The 17,752-nt window shown below is 49.8% G+C and overlaps 1 protein-coding gene across 2 annotated transcripts in view; it reads right to left on the bottom strand.

Annotated features, from left to right (window-relative positions):
* LOC136612249 (cathepsin L-like) overlaps positions 1-17,236 on the bottom strand; it is a 29,480-nt gene extending 12,244 nt beyond the window's left edge. Inside the window, exons 1-3 of one of the 2 annotated variants that reach the window (XM_066592465.1) lie at positions 17,233-17,236; positions 7,553-7,656; positions 1,172-1,314 (exon numbers count right to left, since the gene is read on the bottom strand). In XM_066592465.1, coding sequence (XP_066448562.1) covers positions 1,172-1,314; positions 7,553-7,655 — 246 coding nt within the window. In that variant the 5' untranslated portion in view covers position 7,656; positions 17,233-17,236. Of the gene's footprint in view, positions 1-1,171; positions 1,315-7,552; positions 7,657-17,232 lie in introns of those variants that run through there. The other variant, XM_066592466.1, reaches the window with a different exon arrangement.
* Positions 17,237-17,752: the final 516 nt, after the last annotated feature.

A 17,752-nucleotide genomic window follows, 5' to 3' on the forward strand; every position in this document is an offset into this window, starting at 1 on the left:
GGTCTTGATGGTAGGTCGGAGGTTATGCTGCAGAATAAGTTGGTGCTATACAAATAACAAGTCCCTATACCAGTTTAAGCTACACAAGCTAAAGCTTCTAGGTAAACTATAAACCAGGCTCTACCTGGATTGCATAGCCACACCGTTTGCTGCTTTATGTCTTCGCCTTCATACGTAAATGGTCACTGCATTATGAGACAACTTGTGTTAATATGATAGCAAATATAACTAGCAAAAATTGCAAGTTTTTTGTTTCCCTAAAATGACATTTTGGGCTGAAAAATCCCCCAAAAGTGCTGTCCACTAGGGCTCTCCCTTTCTTCTAATTTGCAGTCCACTGCCTGTTGGTATAATTGGCCCGTGTTCAGTAACAGAGACACAAGAAGTGTGTGTGTGTGTGTGGGGGGGGGGGGGGGGGGGGGAGGGGGAGGGGGTGTTGTTTCTGCTGCTGGAGGAGGTGAGAGACTCACACAGATATGGCTGCTGGAGTTGAAAGTGAGTAATTTACACCTACTAAAATCACATCTACACTTCTCAGTACTTCTGTATAATCTCCTCCATTATGCTGTTATTTATGTGTGTATTACGACAGTTAGGGAAACGGAATCTGCTATTTTTATTTGTGCAATTTATTGAGCCATCATAGCAGCTAGTATCCACCCCCAAGCTCAGGGCCAACTGAAAATTAAAGATGAAGCTTAGAGAGGGAAGAAAATGATTAACAATTCCACATACAAGTCATAATATGGCCAGTATTAGTGTTATTTCTCATATACATGACAGCTTATTCTGAAAGGTCACTTGAAAGTTTAGGTATGCTTTAAAGGGAACCTGTCACCTCCCTTCAGCACCATAAACTCAGTTATTGTACTTCTATGAAAGCTGACCAAGATCACATGCCGCATGAAAATCTGACTCTTCAGATTGCTTTGCGCAAGCTCTCCCACAGACTTGTATGGGATAGTGTGCGAATGGCAATCTGAAATGATCTGATTTTTCTGAGGAGCGTGAACTTAATGGGTGACAGCGCTGGAATTACGGAGCAGATGAGTACATCACCCGGATCACCGTCATCCCCCCGAACAGCACCGTACTTAGTTTATGGTATTTTAGGATCCTGACACGTTCCCTTTAAGGTTATACTATTATTAGAATAGTTTTGCAAACTCACCATATCTGCATACTTATTCATGGCCATTCTGTATTTGGATAGACCCTGGTTGGCCAGTTCATTGTGCTTCTGTACTTTATGCCAGGTTTCCTCCCAAGCCTTCTTTCGGAACATCTCATCATGAAAGTTGCTATACTTCTTTTCTATATTGCATTTATAAATAAGATCAATAGTTAGAATGTGGTTTATTGTGTTTTACAAATTACTACATGCTGCATGTGTTAGGATTAGAGATGAGCGAACGTACTCGTCCGAGCTTGATATTCGTGCGAATATTAGGGTGTTCGGGATGCTCGTTACTCTTAACGAGCACCACGCGGTGTTCCGGTTACTTTCAGTTTCCTCTTTGAGACGTTAGCGCGCTTTTCTGGCCAATTGAAAGACAGGGAAGGCATTACAACTTCCCCCTGTGACGTTCAAGCCCTATACCACCCCCCTGCTGTGAGTGGCTGGGGCGATCAGATGTCACCCGAGTATAAAAGTCGGCCCCTCCCGCGGCTCGCCTCAAATGGCTTGTGAGTTAGCTGAGGGAAAGTGCTATCGTGCTGGAGCTGCTGTAGGGAGAGTGTTAGGAGTTAGTGTAGGCTTCAAGAACCCCAACGGTCCTTCTCAGGGCCACATCTATCCGTGTGCAGTACTGTGGAGGGTGCTGTTAGCAGTGTTGCACAAATTTTTTTTTTTTCAAAATCGGCAGTCTGCAGAGCATTGCGCCTTGCAGTAATACTACAGGGAGAGAAGTGGTGCTTAGGTAGGGAGAGTGTTAGGAGTGAGTGTAGGCTTCAAGAACCCCAACGGTCCTTCTTAGGGCCACATCTATCCGTGTGCAGTACTGTGCAGGCTGCTGTTAGGAGTGTTGCATATTTTTTTCTTTTCAAAATCGGCTGTCTGCAGAGCATTGCGCCTTACTACAGGGAGAGAATTGTGTAGGCAGGGCCAGAAGACATATATTATTGATTGAATATAGTCAGTGGGCCCTCCGTTTCCAAAAAAGGGAAACATTCTATTTGTCCTGCAGGCTTGCGCCAATTTATTTGCTGCCTGTGAAAAGTAACCGCTGTGCTGCACTTCATATAACTGCATTTCTGTGCAACACATATCTTATCTGATTGAATATAGTCAGTGGGCCCTCCGTTTCCCAAAAAGGGAAACATTCTATTTGTCCTGCAGGCTTGCGCCAATTTATTTGCTGCCTGTGAAAAGTAACCGCTGTACTGCACTTCATATAACTGCATTTCTGTGCAACACATATCTTATGATTATCTGATTGAATATAGTCAGTGGGCCCTCCGTTTCCCAAAAAGGGAAACATTCTATTTGTCCTGCAGGCTTGCGCCAATTTATTTGCTGCCTGTGAAAAGTAACCGCTGTGCTGCACTTCATATAACTGCATTTCTGTGCAACAGATTTCTTATCTGATTGAATATAGTCAGTGGGCCTTTCCTTTTTAAAAAAAGGGAAAAATTCTATGTGCCCTGTCTCTGTCAGTCCTCAGCGTTCTGTGTACGTGTGTGGTGGGTGGAGATAGTAAACAAATCATACGCAGCCAGCTACGTTTAACAGCAGGCTTGCGCCAATTTATTTCCTGCCTGGGAAATCAAATCACTGGTAATACACCATGCTGAGGGGTAGGGGTAGGCCTATAGGACGTGGACGCGGGCAAGGACGCGGAGGCCCAAGTCAGGGTGTGGGCACAGGCCGAGCCAGTGCGGTGGCCAGGGGTAGAGGCAGGGCCAGACCGAATAATCCACCAACTGTTTCCCAAAGCGCCCCCTCGCGCCATGCCACCCTGCACAGGTCAAGGTGCTCTACGGTGTGGCAGTTTTTCACGGAGACGCCTGACGATCGACGAACAGTGGTGTGCAACCTTTGTCGCGCCAAGATCAGCTGGGGAGGCACCACCAACAGCATGCGCAGGCATATGATGGCCAAGCACCCCACAAGGTGGGACGATGCCCGTTCACCGCCTCCGGTTTGCACCACTGCCTCTCCCCCTGTGCCCCAACCTGCCACTGAGATCCAACCCCCCTCTGAGGACACAGGCACTACCGTCTCCTGGCCTGCACCCACACCCTCACCTCCGCTGTCCTCGGCCCCATCCAGCAATGTCTCTCAGCGTAGCGTCCAGACGTCGCTAGCGCCACAGTTTGAGCGCAAGCGCAAGTACGACGCCACGCACCCGCACGCTCAAGCGTTAAACGTGCACATTGCAAAATTGATCAGCCTAGAGATGCTGCCGTATAGGCTTGTGGAAACGGAGGCTTTCAAAAGCATGATGGCGGCGGCGGCCCCACGCTACTCGGTTCCCAGTCGCCACTACTTTTCCCGATGTGCCGTCCCAGGCCTGCACGACCACGTCTCCCGCAACATTGTACGCGCCCTCACCAACGCGGTTACTGCCAAGGTCCACTTAACAACAGACACGTGGACAAGCACAGGCGGGCAGGGCCACTATATCTCCCTGACGGCACATTGGGTGAATTTAGTGGAGGCTGGGACAGAGTCAGAGCCTGGGACCGCTCACGTCCTACCCACCCCCAGAATTGCGGGCCCCAGCTCGGTGGTGGTATCTGCGGGGGTGTATGCTTCCTCCACTAAACCACCCTCCTCCTCCTCCTACGCAACCTCTGCCTCGCAATCAAGATGTGTCAGCAGCAGCACGTCGCCAGCAGTCGGTGTCACGCGGCGTGGCAGCACAGCGGTGGGCAAGCGTCAGCAGGCCGTGCTGAAACTACTCAGCTTAGGAGAGAAGAGGCACACGGCCCACGAACTGCTGCAGGGTCTGACAGAGCAGACCGACCACTGGCTTGCGCCGCTGAGCCTCCAACCGGGCATGGTCGTGTGTGACAACGGCCGTAAGCTGGTGGCGGCTCTGCAGCTCGGCAGCCTCACGCACGTGCCATGCCTGGCCCATGTGTTTAATTTGGTGGTTCAGCGCTTTCTGAAAAGCTACCCCCACTTGTCATACCTGCTCGGAAAGGTGCGCCGGATCTGCGCACATTTCCGCAAATCACACACGCACGCTGCCACCCTGCGGACCCTGCAACATCGGTTTAATCTGCCAGTGCACCGACTGCTGTGCGACGTGCCCACACAGTGGAACTCTACGCTCCACATGTTGGCCAGACTCTATGAGCAGCGTAGACCTATAGTGAAATACCAACTCCAACTTGCGCGGCGCAGTGGGAGTCAGCCTCCTCAATTATTTACAGAAGAGTGGGCCTGGTTGGCAGCCATCTGCCAGGTCCTTGGAAAATTTGAGGAGTCTACCCAGGTGGTGAGCGGCGATGCTGCAATCATTAGCGTCACCATTCCTCTGCTATGCATCTTGAGAAGTTCCCTGCAAAGCATAAAGGCAGACGCTTTGCGCTCGGAAACAGAGCCGGGGGAAGACAGTATGTCGCTGGATAGTCAGAGCACCCTCCTGTCTATATCTCAGCGCGTTCAGGAGGAGGAGGAGGAGCATGAGGAGGATGAGGAGGAGGGGGAAGAGACAGCTTGGCCCACTGCTGACGGTGCCCCTGCTGCTTGCCTGTCATCCTTTCAGCGTGTATGGCCTGAGGAGGAGGAAGAGGAGGAGGATCCTGAAAGTGATCTTCCTAGTGAAGACAGCCATGTGTTGCGTACAGGTACCCTGGCACACATGGCTGACTTCATGTTAGGATGCCTTTCTTGTGACCCTCGCGTTACACGCATTCTGGCCACTATGGATTACTGGGTGTACACACTGCTCGATCCACGGTATAAGGAGAGCCTTTGCACTCTCATTCCCGAAGAGGAAAGGGGTTCGAGAATGATGCTATACCACAGGGCGCTGGTGGACAAACTGATGGTAAACTTCCCATCCGACAGCGCTAGTGGCAGAAGGCGCAGTTCCGAGGGCCAGGTAGCAGGGGAGGCGCAGAGATCAGGCAGCATGTACAGCGCAGGAAGGGGAACATTCTCCAAGGCCTTTGCCAGCTTTCTGGCTCCCCAGCAAGACTGTGTCACCGCTCCCCAGTCAAGGCTGAGTCGGCGGGAGCACTGTAAAAGGATGGTGAGGGAGTACGTAGCGGATCGCACGACCGTCCTCCTTGACGCCTCTGCCACCTACAACTACTGGATGTCGAAGCTAGACACGTGGCCTGAACTCGCGCTGTATGCCCTGGAGGTGCTTGCTTGTCCTGCGGCTAGCGTCTTGTCAGAGAGTGTGTTTAGTGTGGCTGGGGGAATCATCACGGATAAGCGTACCCACCTGTCAACCGACAGTGCCGACAGGCTTACACTCATCAAGATTAACAAAGCCTGGATTTCCCCAGACTTCTCTTCTCCACCAGCGGACAGCAGCGATACCTAAACAATACGTAGGCTGCACCCGCGGATGGAAGCATCGTTCTCTCTCACCATCCAAAACGGGGACATTTCTGCTTCATCAATCTGTGTATAATATTCCTCCTCCTCCTCCTCCTCCTGCTCCTCCTCCTGAAACCTCACGTAATCACGCCGAACGGGCAATTTTTCTTAGGGCCACAAGGCTCACTCATATAATTTTTCTAAACAATTTTTATACGTTTCAATGCTCTTAAAAGCGTTGAAACTTTAACTTGAACCAATTTTTCGTTAAACTGGGCTGCCTCCAGGCCTAGTTACCACTTAAGCCACATTAATCAAAGCGATTAATGGGTTTCACCTGCCCTCTTGGTTGGCCATGGCCAATTTTTTGGATGTACATTAGTACTGTTGATATAGCAATTTTTGTGGGCCCTCGCCTACAGTGTAATCAAATGAATTTTTAGCCCACCTGCATTACAGCTGACGTTACATCCGCTGTGTTGGGCAATGCAATGGGATATATTTATGTACCGCCGGTGGCTTCCTGGCACCCACCCATGCTGTGGGTCCACAGAGAATTATAAATGCATCTGTTTCCACATCTAAAGAACCCCAGTCAGACTGGGGCATGCAGTGTGGGCTGAAGCCCACCTGCATTAAGCACGACATTACTACCTCAGCTGTGTTGGGCAATGCAATGGGATATTTTTATGTACCGCCGGTGGGTTCCAGGGAGCCACCCATGCTGTGGGTCCACAGGGAATTAAAAATGCATCTGTTTCCACTTCTAAAGAACCCCAGTCTGACTGGGGCATGCAGTGTGGGCCGAAGCCCACCTGCATTAAGCACGACATTACTACCTCAGCTGTGTTGGGCAATGCAATGGGATATTTTTATGTACCGCCGGTGGGTTCCAAGGGGCCACCCATGCTGTGGGTCCACAGGGAATTATAAATGCATCTGTTTCCACTTCTAAAGAACCCCAGTCTGACTGGGGCATGCAGTGTGGGCCGAAGCCCACCTGCATTAAGCACGACATTACTACCTCAGCTGTGTTGGGCAATGCAATGGGATATTTTTATGTACCGCCGGTGGGTTCCAGGGAGCCACCCATGCTGTCGGTCCACAGGGACTTCACAATAGGGAGTTGTACCTGCCTGTGTCTATGAATTAAAAACCGCGGTCTGACTGGGGCATGCAGACACCTTGACAGAATGAATAGTGTGTGGCACATAGGTTCCCCATTGCTATGCCCACGTGTGCAGCTCCTGATGGCGGTGGCACAGGATTATATTTCTCATTGCTTCTGTACAGCATTGTGGGCTATCGCCCCGCCCCTTTTAAAGAGGGTCGCTGCCTAGCCGTGCCAACCCTCTGCAGTGTGTGCCTGCGGTTCCTCGTCATGGCAGACGCACTTATAAATAGACATGAGGGTGGTGTGGCATGAGGGCAGCTGAAGGCTGCGCAGGGACACTTTGGTGTGCGCTGTGGACACTTCGTCGTGCAGGGGGGAGGGGGGTTGGGCAGCATGTAATCCAGGAGAAGTGGCAGCAGAGTGTCATGCAGGCAGTGATTGTGCTTTGTTGGAGGTAGTGTAGTGCTTAGCTAAGGTATCCATTGCTAATGAGGGCTTTTCAGAAGTAAAAGTTGTTGGGGGGGGGCACTCTTGCCGCTATTGTGGCTTAATAGTGGGACCTGTGAACTTGAGATGCAGCCCAACATGTAGCCCCTCGCCTGCCCTATCCGTTGCTGTGTCGTTCCCATCACTTTCTTGAATTGCCCAGATTTTCACACATGAAAACCTTAGCGAGCATCGGCGAAATACAAAAATGCTCGGGTCGCCCATTGACTTCAATGGGGTTCGTTACTCGAAACGAACCCTCGAGCATCGCGATAATTTCGTCCCGAGTAACGAGCACCCGAGCATTTTGGTGCTCGATCATCTCTAGTTAGGATGGTTTTGCATCTGCATCGGAAACCTCCCTCAAGCCCCTATATGATGATGGGTGCAGGGTAATTGCCCCATGTGTCTTCCCTATAATCTGATCCCATATAGTAAGGAACATATGATACCGTGTTTGGCTTTCCATGCTTGCCATTCCTGGTCAAGTAACTTTGAAGAAAATACGCATGCAATGACAGCAGACAAAATCAGCACAAGTTTCTCCAGCTGCATCCTAGAAAGAAGAGAGAAGGACTTAAAAAAAGTTAAGGGGGTTTTTCAGGAAAATACTATTGATGACCTATTTGCAGGATAGATCATCAATAGTTGATCAACTGTGGTCCACTGCTTATGACCCCAGCCGCTTAGCGGAAGTTGATGCACTGACCTTGGTGTGGTGGCCGACTCTTGTAACTGCAGTTGCAGCACTCATTAAAATCCATGGGAGCTGCTCCTGCAGTTACAAGCCCTGGTCACTCCAACCCTGTGTATTGCAGTGCTGACATAGGTCGCCTAATAGAGATGAGCGAGTATACTCGCTAAAGGCAATTGCTCGAGCGAGCATTGCCTTTAGCGAGTATCTCCCCGCTCGAGATGGAAGGTTCGGGTGCCGATGCGGGGGAGCGGTGAGTAGCGGCAGTCAGCAGGAGGGAGCGGGGGTGGGGGTGGGGGTGGGGGGGGTTGAGGTAGAGAGAGATCTCCCCTCCGTTCCGCCCCGCTCTCCCCCGCAGCTCCCTGCACGCTGCCAGCACCCGAACCTTCTGTCTCGAGCGGGGAGATACTCACTAAAGGCAATGCTCGCTCGAGCAATTGCCTTTAGCGAGTATACTCGCTTATCTCTATCGCCCAATCAACTAATCGGCCTTTAAAGGGGTATTCACATCTTAGACTTTTATGGTCTCACACATTTGTCTTAAGTTAAGGCCCCCACCACTCTCATCCCCTATGAAAGCAATGGCTAGGGGTGGTCAACAGGACAGAAATAGCCAAGCGCAGTGCACTATGCTGTTTCCGTAACTCACTTAGGGCTCTTTTACATGGAACGATTATTGTTCCAAAAAATTGTTGGATCGTGCAAATTTGAACAATAATCTTTCAGTGTAAGCATGGCCGAAGATTGAAAAATGAATTTGTTCTGTTTGTTGTTCATTTTATGCAGGCATAAAAATAATCGTCCACACATTGTTTTGTGTAAACAGTGATTGTTTAGTCGTTCACATTCACTAGTACAGCAAGCTAAAGTGTTTCCGTTACTCGGTATGAAAACATAAACAGCAGAGCTGGTGAGCTGGTTCATTTTCTCTGTATAATACATTTCAATTGACCACAGCATAGAGAGTAGAAGTGTAGAAGCACTAAGAGAAACTTAGTTGCTAATTAGAGATGAGCGAACGTACTCGTCCGAGCTTGATATTCGTGCGAATATTAGGGTGTTCGGGATGCTCGTTACTCGTAACGAGTACCACGCGGTGTTCCGGTTACTTTCAGTTTCCTCTCTGAGACGTTAGCGCGCTTTTCTGGCCAATTGAAAGACAGGGAAGGCATTACAACTTCCCCCTGTGACGTTCAAGCCCTATACCACCCCCCTGCTGTGAGTGGCTGGGGAGATCTGATGTCACCCGAGTATAAAAGTCGGCCCCTCCCGCGGCTCGCCACACATGCCTTGTGAGTTAGCTGAGGGACAGTGCTGTTCTATTGGAGTTGCTGTAGGGAGAGTGTTTGTAGTGAGTGTAGGCTTCAAGAACCCCAACGGTCCTTCTTAGGGCCACATCTACGTGTGTGCAGGCTGCTGTTAGCAGTGGAGAAATTTTTTTTTTCTTCTCAAAATCGGCAGTGCAGAGCATTGCACCCGGCATTAGGGACAGAAGTGGTGCTTAGGCAGGGAGAGTGTTAGGAGTGAGTGTAGCCTTCAAGAACCTCAACGGTCCTTTCTAGGGCCACATTTAACTGTGTGGAGTACTGTGCAGGCTGCTGTTAGCTGTGTTGCTTTTTTTTTTTTCTCTCAAAATCGGCGGTGCAGAGCATTGCACCCTGCATTGATACTACAGGCACAGAATTGTGTAGGCAGGGCCACAACACAGTTATTAGTCATTGAATAGGCACAGTGGGCCTTTCCTTTAAACAAAAGGGAAAAAAGTATATTTGCCCTGCCTCTGTCAGTCCTAAGGGCTCTGTGTACGTGTGTGCTGCGTGGAGAACGTAAAAAAATCAGACGCAACCAGCTACGGTTGAGTGCAGCCTTGCGCCAATTTCTTTCCTGCCTGGGAAATACCTGCTCTGCCACAGTTAATAACTCTGCAACAGTAAAGTTCTGTGACACTTTTGCAGGGCCGCAACACAGTTATTAAACTTATTATTCATTCACTAGAGGCAGTGGGCCTTTCCTTTTTAAAAAAAGTAAAAAAATTATATTTGGCCTGCAGGCTTGCGCCAATTTATTTCCTGCCTGTGAAATCAAATCACTGGTAATACAGCATGCTGAGAGGTAGGGGTAGGCCTAGAGGACGTGGACGCGGCCGAGGACGCGGAGGGCCAAGTGAGGGTGTGGGCACAGGCCGAGCTCCTGATCCAGGTGTGTCGCAGCCGACTGCTGCGCGATTAGGAGAGAGGCACGTTTCTGGCGTCCCCACATTCATCGCTCAATTAATGGGTCCACGCGGGAGACCTTTATTAGAAAATGAGCAGTGTGAGCAGGTCCTGTCCTGGATGGCAGAAAGTGCTTCGAGCAACCTATCGTCCAGCCACAGTTCTGCGCCGTCCACTGCTGCAAATCCGAATCCTCTGTCTGCTGCTCCTCCTTCCTCCCAGCCTCCTCACTCCACTACAATGACACATGCTCAGGAGCGGGAAGACTCCCAGGAACTGTTCTCGGGCCCCTGCTCAGATTGGGCAGCAGTGGTTCCTCTCCCACCAGAGGAGTTTATCGTCACTGATGCACAACCATTGGAAAGTTCCCGGGGTCCGGGGGATGAGGCTGGGGACTTCCGCCAACTGTCTCAAGAACTTTCTGTGGGTGAGGAGGACGATGACGATGAGACACAGTTGTCTTGCAGTGAGGTAGTAGTAAGGGCAGTAAGTCCGAGGGAGGAGCGCACAGAGGATTCGGAGGAAGAGCAGCAGGACGATGAGGTGACTGACCCCACCTGGTGTGCAACGCCTACACAGGACAGGTCTTCAGAGGGGGAGGCACGGGCAGCAGCAGGGCAGGTTGCAAGAGGCAGTGCGGTGGCCAGGGGTAGAGGCAGGGCCAGATCGAATAATCCACCAACTGTTTCCCAAAGCGCACCCTCGCGCCATGCCACCCTGCAGAGGCCGAGGTGCTCTAAGGTCTGGCAGTTTTTCACAGAGACGCCTGACGACCGACGAACAGTGGTGTGCAACCTTTGTCGCGCCAAGATCAGCCGGGGAGCCACCACCAACAGCCTCACCACCACCAGCATGCGCAGACATATGATGGCCAAGCACCCCACAAGGTGGGACGAAGGCCGTTCACCGCCTCCGGTTTGCACCGCTGCCTCTCCCCCTGTGCCCCAACCTGCCACTGAGATACAACCCCCCTCTCAGGACACAGTCACTACCGTCTCATGGCCTGCACCCACACCCTCACCTTCGCTGTCCTCGGCCCCATCCACCAATGTCTCGCACCACACAGTCCAGCCGTCGCTAGCGCAAGTGTTGGAGCGCAAGCGCAAGTACGCCGCCACGCACCCGCACGCTCAATCGTTAACCGTCCACATAGCCAAATTTATCAGCCTTGAGATGCTGCCGTATAGGGTTGTGGAAACGGAGGCTTTCAAAGCTATGATGGCGGCGGCGGCCCCACGCTACTCAGTTCCCAGTCGCCACTACTTTTCCCGATGTGCCGTCCCAGCCCTGCACGACCACGTCTACCGCAACATTGTACGCGCCCTCACCAATGCGGTTAGTGGCAAGGTCCACTTAACTACGGACACGTGGACAAGCACAGGCGGGCAGGGCCACTACATCTCTCTGACGGCACATTGGGTGAATTTAGTGGAGGCTGGGACAGAGTCAGAGCCTGGGACGGCTCACGTCCTACCCACCCCCAGAATTGCGGGCCACAGCTCGGTGGTGGTATGTTCGGCGGTGTATGCTTCCTCCACTAAAGCACCCTCCTCCTCCTCCTCCTCCTCCTCCTCCTCAACCTCTGTCTCGCAATCTAGATGTGTCAGCAGCAGCAGGACGTCGCCAGCAGTCGGTGTCGCGCAGCGTGGCAGCACAGCGGTGGGCAAGCGTCAGCAGGCCGTGCTGAAACTACTCAGCTTAGGAGATAGGAGGCACACGGCCCACGAACTGCTGCAGGGTCTGACAGAGCAGACCGACCGCTGGCTTGCGCCGCTGAGCCTCCAACCGGGCATGGTCGTGTGTGACAACGGCCGTAACCTGGTGGCGGCTCTGCAGCTCGGCAGCCTCACGCACGTGCCATGCCTGGCCCACGTCTTTAATTTGGTGGTTCAGCGCTTTCTGAAAAGCTACCCACGCTTGTCAGACCTGCTCGTAAAGGTGCGCCGGCTCTGCGCTCATTTCCGCAAGTCCCACACGGACGCTGCCACCCTGCGCACCCTGCAACATCGGTTTAATCTGCCAGTGCACCGACTGCTGTGCGACGTGCCCACATGGTGGAACTCTACGCTCCACATGTTGGCCAGGCTCTATGAGCAGCGTAGAGCTATCGTGGAATACCAACTCCAACATGGGCGGCGCAGTGGGGGTCAGCCTCCTCAATTATTTTCAGAAGAGTGGGCCTGGTTGGCAGACATCTGCCAGGTCCTTGGAAACTTTGAGCAGTCTACCCAGGTGGTGAGCGGCGATGCTGCAATCATTAGCGTCACCATTCCTCTGCTATGCATCTTGAGAAGTTCCCTGCAAACCATAAAGGCAGCCGCTTTGCGCTCGGAAACGGAGGCGGGGGAAGACAGTATGTCGCTGGATAGTCAGAGCACCCTCCTGTCTATATCTCAGCGCATTCAGGAGGAGGAGGACCATGAGGAGGATGAGGAGGAGGGGGAAGAGACAGTTTGGCCCACTGCTGACGGTGCCCCTGCTGCTTGCCTGTCATCCTTTCAGCGTGTATGGCCTGAGGATGAGGAGGAGGAGGATCCTGAAAGTGATCTTCCTAGTGAAGACAGCCATGTGTTGCGTACGGGTACCCTGGCACACATGGCTGACTTCATGTTAGGATGCCTTCCTCGTGACCCTCGCGTTGCACGCATTCTGGCCACTACGGATTACTGGGTGTACACACTGCTCGACCCACGCTATAAGGAGAACCTTCCCAGTCTCATTCCCGAAGAGGAAAGGGGTTCGAGAGTGTTGCTATACCACAGGACCCTGGCGGACAAGCTGATGGTAAAATTCCCATCCGACAGCGCTAGTGGCAGAAGGCGCAGTTCTGAGGGCCAGGTAGCAGGGGAGGTGCGGAGATCGAGCAGCATGTACAGCCCAGGCAGTGCAAAAGTCTTTAAGGGCCTGGACAGCTTTATGGCTCCCCACCAAGACTGTGTCACCGCTCCCCAGTCAAGGCTGAGTCGGCGGGAGCACTGTAAAAGGATGGTGAGGAAGTACGTAGCGGATCGCACGACCGTCCTCCGTGACGCCTCTGCCACCTACAACTACTGGGTGTCGAAGCTGGACACGTGGCCTGAACTAGCGCTGTATGCCCTGGAGGTGCTTGCTTGTTCTGCGGCTAGCGTCTTGTCGGAGAGGGTGTTTAGTGCGGCTGGGGGAATCATCACAGATAAGCGTACCCGCCTGTCAACCGACAGTGCCGACAGGCTAACACTCATCAAGATGAACAAAGCCTGGATTTCCCCAGACTTCTCTTCTCCACCAGCGGACAGCAGCGATACGTAAGCAATACGTAGGCTGCACCCGCGGATGGAAGCTACGTTCTCTCTCACCATCCAAAACGGGGACATTTCTGCTTCATCAATCTGTGTCTAATATTCCTCCTCCTCCTCCTGCTCCTCCTCCTGAAACCTCACGTAATCACGCTGAACGGGCAATTTTTCTTAGGGCCACAAGGCTCACTCATCTAATTTTTCTAAACAATTTTTATATGTTTCAATGCTCTGAAAAGCGTTGAAACTTTAACTTGAACCAATTTTTCGTTAAACTGGGCTGCCTCCAGGCCTAGTTACCACTTAAGCCACATTAACCAAAGCGATTAATGGGTTTCACCTGCCATCTTGGTTGGGCATGGCCAATTTTTACTGAGGTACATTAGTACTGTTGGTACACCAATTTTTTGGGGCCCTCACCTACAGTGTAATCATAGCAATTTGTATGTTCTTCGCCTGCACTCATGGTACAGAAGTGTGTGTGGGGTTGGCCTACACTTTAGCTACATAAAGGTAACTTGGGCTTTGGCTATACTGCAGCTACTGAAATGGAACTAAGACTGCGCTCCCACTATACTGCTGCTTCGGAATTGTTACTGGGGCCTGTCTTGAGTGCTACTATTGCTGACATGGAACGAAGACTGCGCTCCCGCTATACTGCTGCTTCGGAATTGTTACTGGGGCCTGTCTTGAGTGCTACTATTACTGACATGGAACGAAGACTGCGCTCCCACTATACTGCTGCTTCGGAATTGTTACTGGGGCCTGTCTTGAGTGCTACTATTGCTGACATGGAACGAAGACTGCGCTCCCGCTATACTGCTGCTTCGGAATTGTTACTGGGGCCTGTCTTGAGTGCTACTATTGCTGACATGGAACGAAGACTGCGCTCCTCCTATAATGCTGCTAGTGATATGTTACTGGGGCCTGTCCTAATGCTACGGCTGAAATGTTACGAATTATGGGCTCTGCCTATACCGCTGCTAATGGTATGTCTCTGGGGTGTGGAAACAGAGGCTTCCCAAAGACATGATGGCGGCGAGGCCATTTCCCACCAACGCGGTTACTGTTAAGGTGCATATAACCACGGACACGTGGAGAGGACACGTAGTGCCTCAAAAACATCCCCCTCCTCCTCCAACAGGGAAAACATTCTTGCCAAATGCCTTTGCATTGGTTCGTCTGGTGGCAGTCCAAGAATTTCACCTTTACCGACACTACAAGAGAGCCCCCCCACCATCCCCCCGCCACGGCCCACTTAATCCTGGCCACATTCCGAAAACCAACAAAATAAAACCGCTCTACTAGGTCCGCAGTCACCACCACATTACCACCAACGCGGTTACTGTTAAGGTACATATAACCACGGACACGTGGAGAGGACACGTAGTGCCTCAAAAACATCCCCCCACCACGGCCCACTTAATCCGGGCCACATTCCGAAAACCAACAAAATAAAACCGCGCTACTAGGTCCGCAGTCACCACCACATTACCACCAACGCGGTTACTGTAAGGTACATATTACCAGTCTGACTGGGGCATGCAGACACCTTTACAGAATGAATAGTGTGTGGCACATAGGTTCCCCATTGCTATGCCCACGTGTGCAGCTCCTGATGGCGGTGGCACAGGATTGGATTTCTCATTGCTTCTGTACAGCATTGTGGGCTATCGCCCCACCCCTTTTAAAGAGGGTCGCTGCCTAGCCGTGCCAACCCTCTGCAGTGTGTGCCTGCGGTTCCTCCTCATGGCAGACGCACTTATAAATAGACATGAGGGTGGTGTGGCATGAGGGCAGCTGAAGGCTGCGCAGGGACAGTTTGTTGTGCGCTGTGGACACTGCGTCGTGCGGGGGGGGGGGGGGGGTTGGGCAGCATGTAACCCAGGAGAAGTGGCAGCGGAGTGTCATCCAGGCAGTGATTGTGCTTTGTTGTAGCTAGTGTGGTGCTTAGCAAAGGTATGCCATGCTAATGAGGGCTTTTCAGAAGTAAAAGTTTTTGGGAGGGGGGGGGGGCACTCTTGCCGCTATTGTGGCTTAATAGTGGGACCTGTGAACTTGAGATGCAGCCCAACACGTAGCCCCTCGCCTGCCCTATCCGTTGCTGTGTCGTTCCCATCACTTTCTTGAATTGCCCAGATTTTCACACATGAAAACCTTAGCGAGCATCGGCGAAATACAAAAATGCTCGGGTCGCCCATTGACTTCAATGGGGTTCGTTACTCGAAACGAACCCTCGAGCATCGCGAAAAGTTCGTCTGGAGTAACGAGCACCCGAGCATTTTGGTGCTCGCTCATCTCTATTGCTAATTGGAAATTATTTCTCTTTTAATTTACTATAAAATGGTAACTATACGGCCATAAATCAGTGCTTAGCATCTCAGGAGTTTGCAGTTTGTAAAATAGCAATATAGTGATTATTATCCACAATATAACAGCAACATATTAGATATGAGGCTTTTGCTTCAGTGTTCCTACATATTCCCAGAAAGGACTATCTTAACTTTCTAGTACCATTAATTAGTATTAGTAGAACATTGTGCTTTTGCAGCATAACACTTATGTGCCTAATAGTATTTAACAGGCATGTACTTCCAGTTCAGACTGTCTCATTAGATGTAATGGTGAGGCATAGATACAGCAGAAGTGATTAATTTGTCATTGTGTATTATGTTAATTCCTGTTTATTTTACACAGCTCGAATATGTATTGTATTATGTAAACCCCCAGAGTTGTAGTCTTAAAAGATCTCCAGAATCCGCCCTTTCCTCACTTTCAAGACATCAAAAACTCTTATTGTTGCCCTTATCCATTTTTGGATTGATTAATGCAACTCTTTTATCGTTCTTCCTCTCACTAAACTCTCCCCTCTTTAATTCATCCTGAATGCAGCAGCCAAGCTTATCTTTTTGTCTAGCTGCTACAGTGATGCCTCCACCCTGTGCCAGTCAATACATAGAATACAATCTGAATCATCGCTCTCATCCATAAAGCTCTCCACAGAGCTGCACCACCCTATATCTCCTCCCTCATCTCTGTCTACCACCCTAATCGTACTCTTCGCTCTGCTAATGACCTGCAACTAAATTTGCCTTTAACTTGAACCTCTCAGTTCTCTGGAATATGCTTCTCCAGATTATTAGGTTAATTCCAAATGCCCACAGCTTTAAAACTTGCCTAAAAAGAACATCTTTTCAGGGAGGTCTACCATATTCCCTAATCTAGACTCTTCACCATCTATCCCACTTTTACACACAATATAGGAAATAAGACTCCCTTATTCCCACAGCACCCTATTTCATCTCTTACCTGTCTTTACACAGTTACTCTTTGTATACATGTATAGTAATAGCTAGCTAGCTAGATAAATAGAAGATAGACAGATAGATATGAGATAGATTAGATAGATAGATAATGTATAACAAGCTTTTGCACCTCTTGTGTCGCCTCTACTTATTTATAGTCTGTAAATTCATTGCAAGCAGTGCCTTTACCCCTATTGTTCAAGCTGCCTATTGCTTTAATACTGTATGTTATGCCCTATTTTGTGTACGTTACTTCTGAATTGTAAAGCACTGTGGAATATGTTGGCACTATATAAAGATTATTATTTTTTGTGATAAATGACAGCTTAGCTTTGTTACTTCTAAAAACCTTATCTACATCTGAAGCACAGTAGCTACCAAATAAATAAATTAACGCAAAGTACTATATTATCACTGAATAGTTGCCGTTACACAATTAATTTGTCATGTGACATACGAATATATTGATATTTGATACCTAGTCCATGATTTCCTAAAAAAATTGTGAAATTACATGCTGTATGTGCAATAACGAGAATGTGTCCAAGTGTACCCTAGTAGTTGCTACATTATGTTATAGTGTGCACATTACATTAAACAACATGTAAACACAAACTATTAATATAAATTCATTGCAGTACTCACTTGAATGATTTGGGGAAAGTGGCAGTTACATATTGAGTATGTATATATACTATCAGATTTTACAGTTGATATTATCATTGTCACGTGACATGGAATTATTTGATCTGCTAATCAGCCCGATAGCTAGTAACAGTTGAACATACCGCATAGATGATAAGATAGTTGTCTTACATGTTTTAATTTCAGATTTACTGCTAAGAGAAATATGTAATAGCTATGTGAATATATCACTTCTAATATAGTCTACTTGGCTTAATTTTGTAGGATTATACTCAGATGTATAATTAACAATTTATAACAAATAAGGAATGATGATCATCATTTTCATACGTAGGTTGAAATACATCAATAACTGAAACAAAAACAGCAGTGTAGGAGGCTTAAAACTGGGTGAGCAACAGCCAAACTCTACAAAGGGAAGGTTGTGGAAGACAGTTTCCAGTCACAGGTCATACACCATGGCAAGACTGAGCACAGAAACAAGAAACAAAGTCTTCATCAGCAAGGTCTACATCAGCAA

This window comes from Eleutherodactylus coqui, chromosome 2 (genome assembly GCF_035609145.1).
Source record: "Eleutherodactylus coqui strain aEleCoq1 chromosome 2, aEleCoq1.hap1, whole genome shotgun sequence".
Taxonomy (NCBI): domain Eukaryota; kingdom Metazoa; phylum Chordata; class Amphibia; order Anura; family Eleutherodactylidae; genus Eleutherodactylus; species Eleutherodactylus coqui.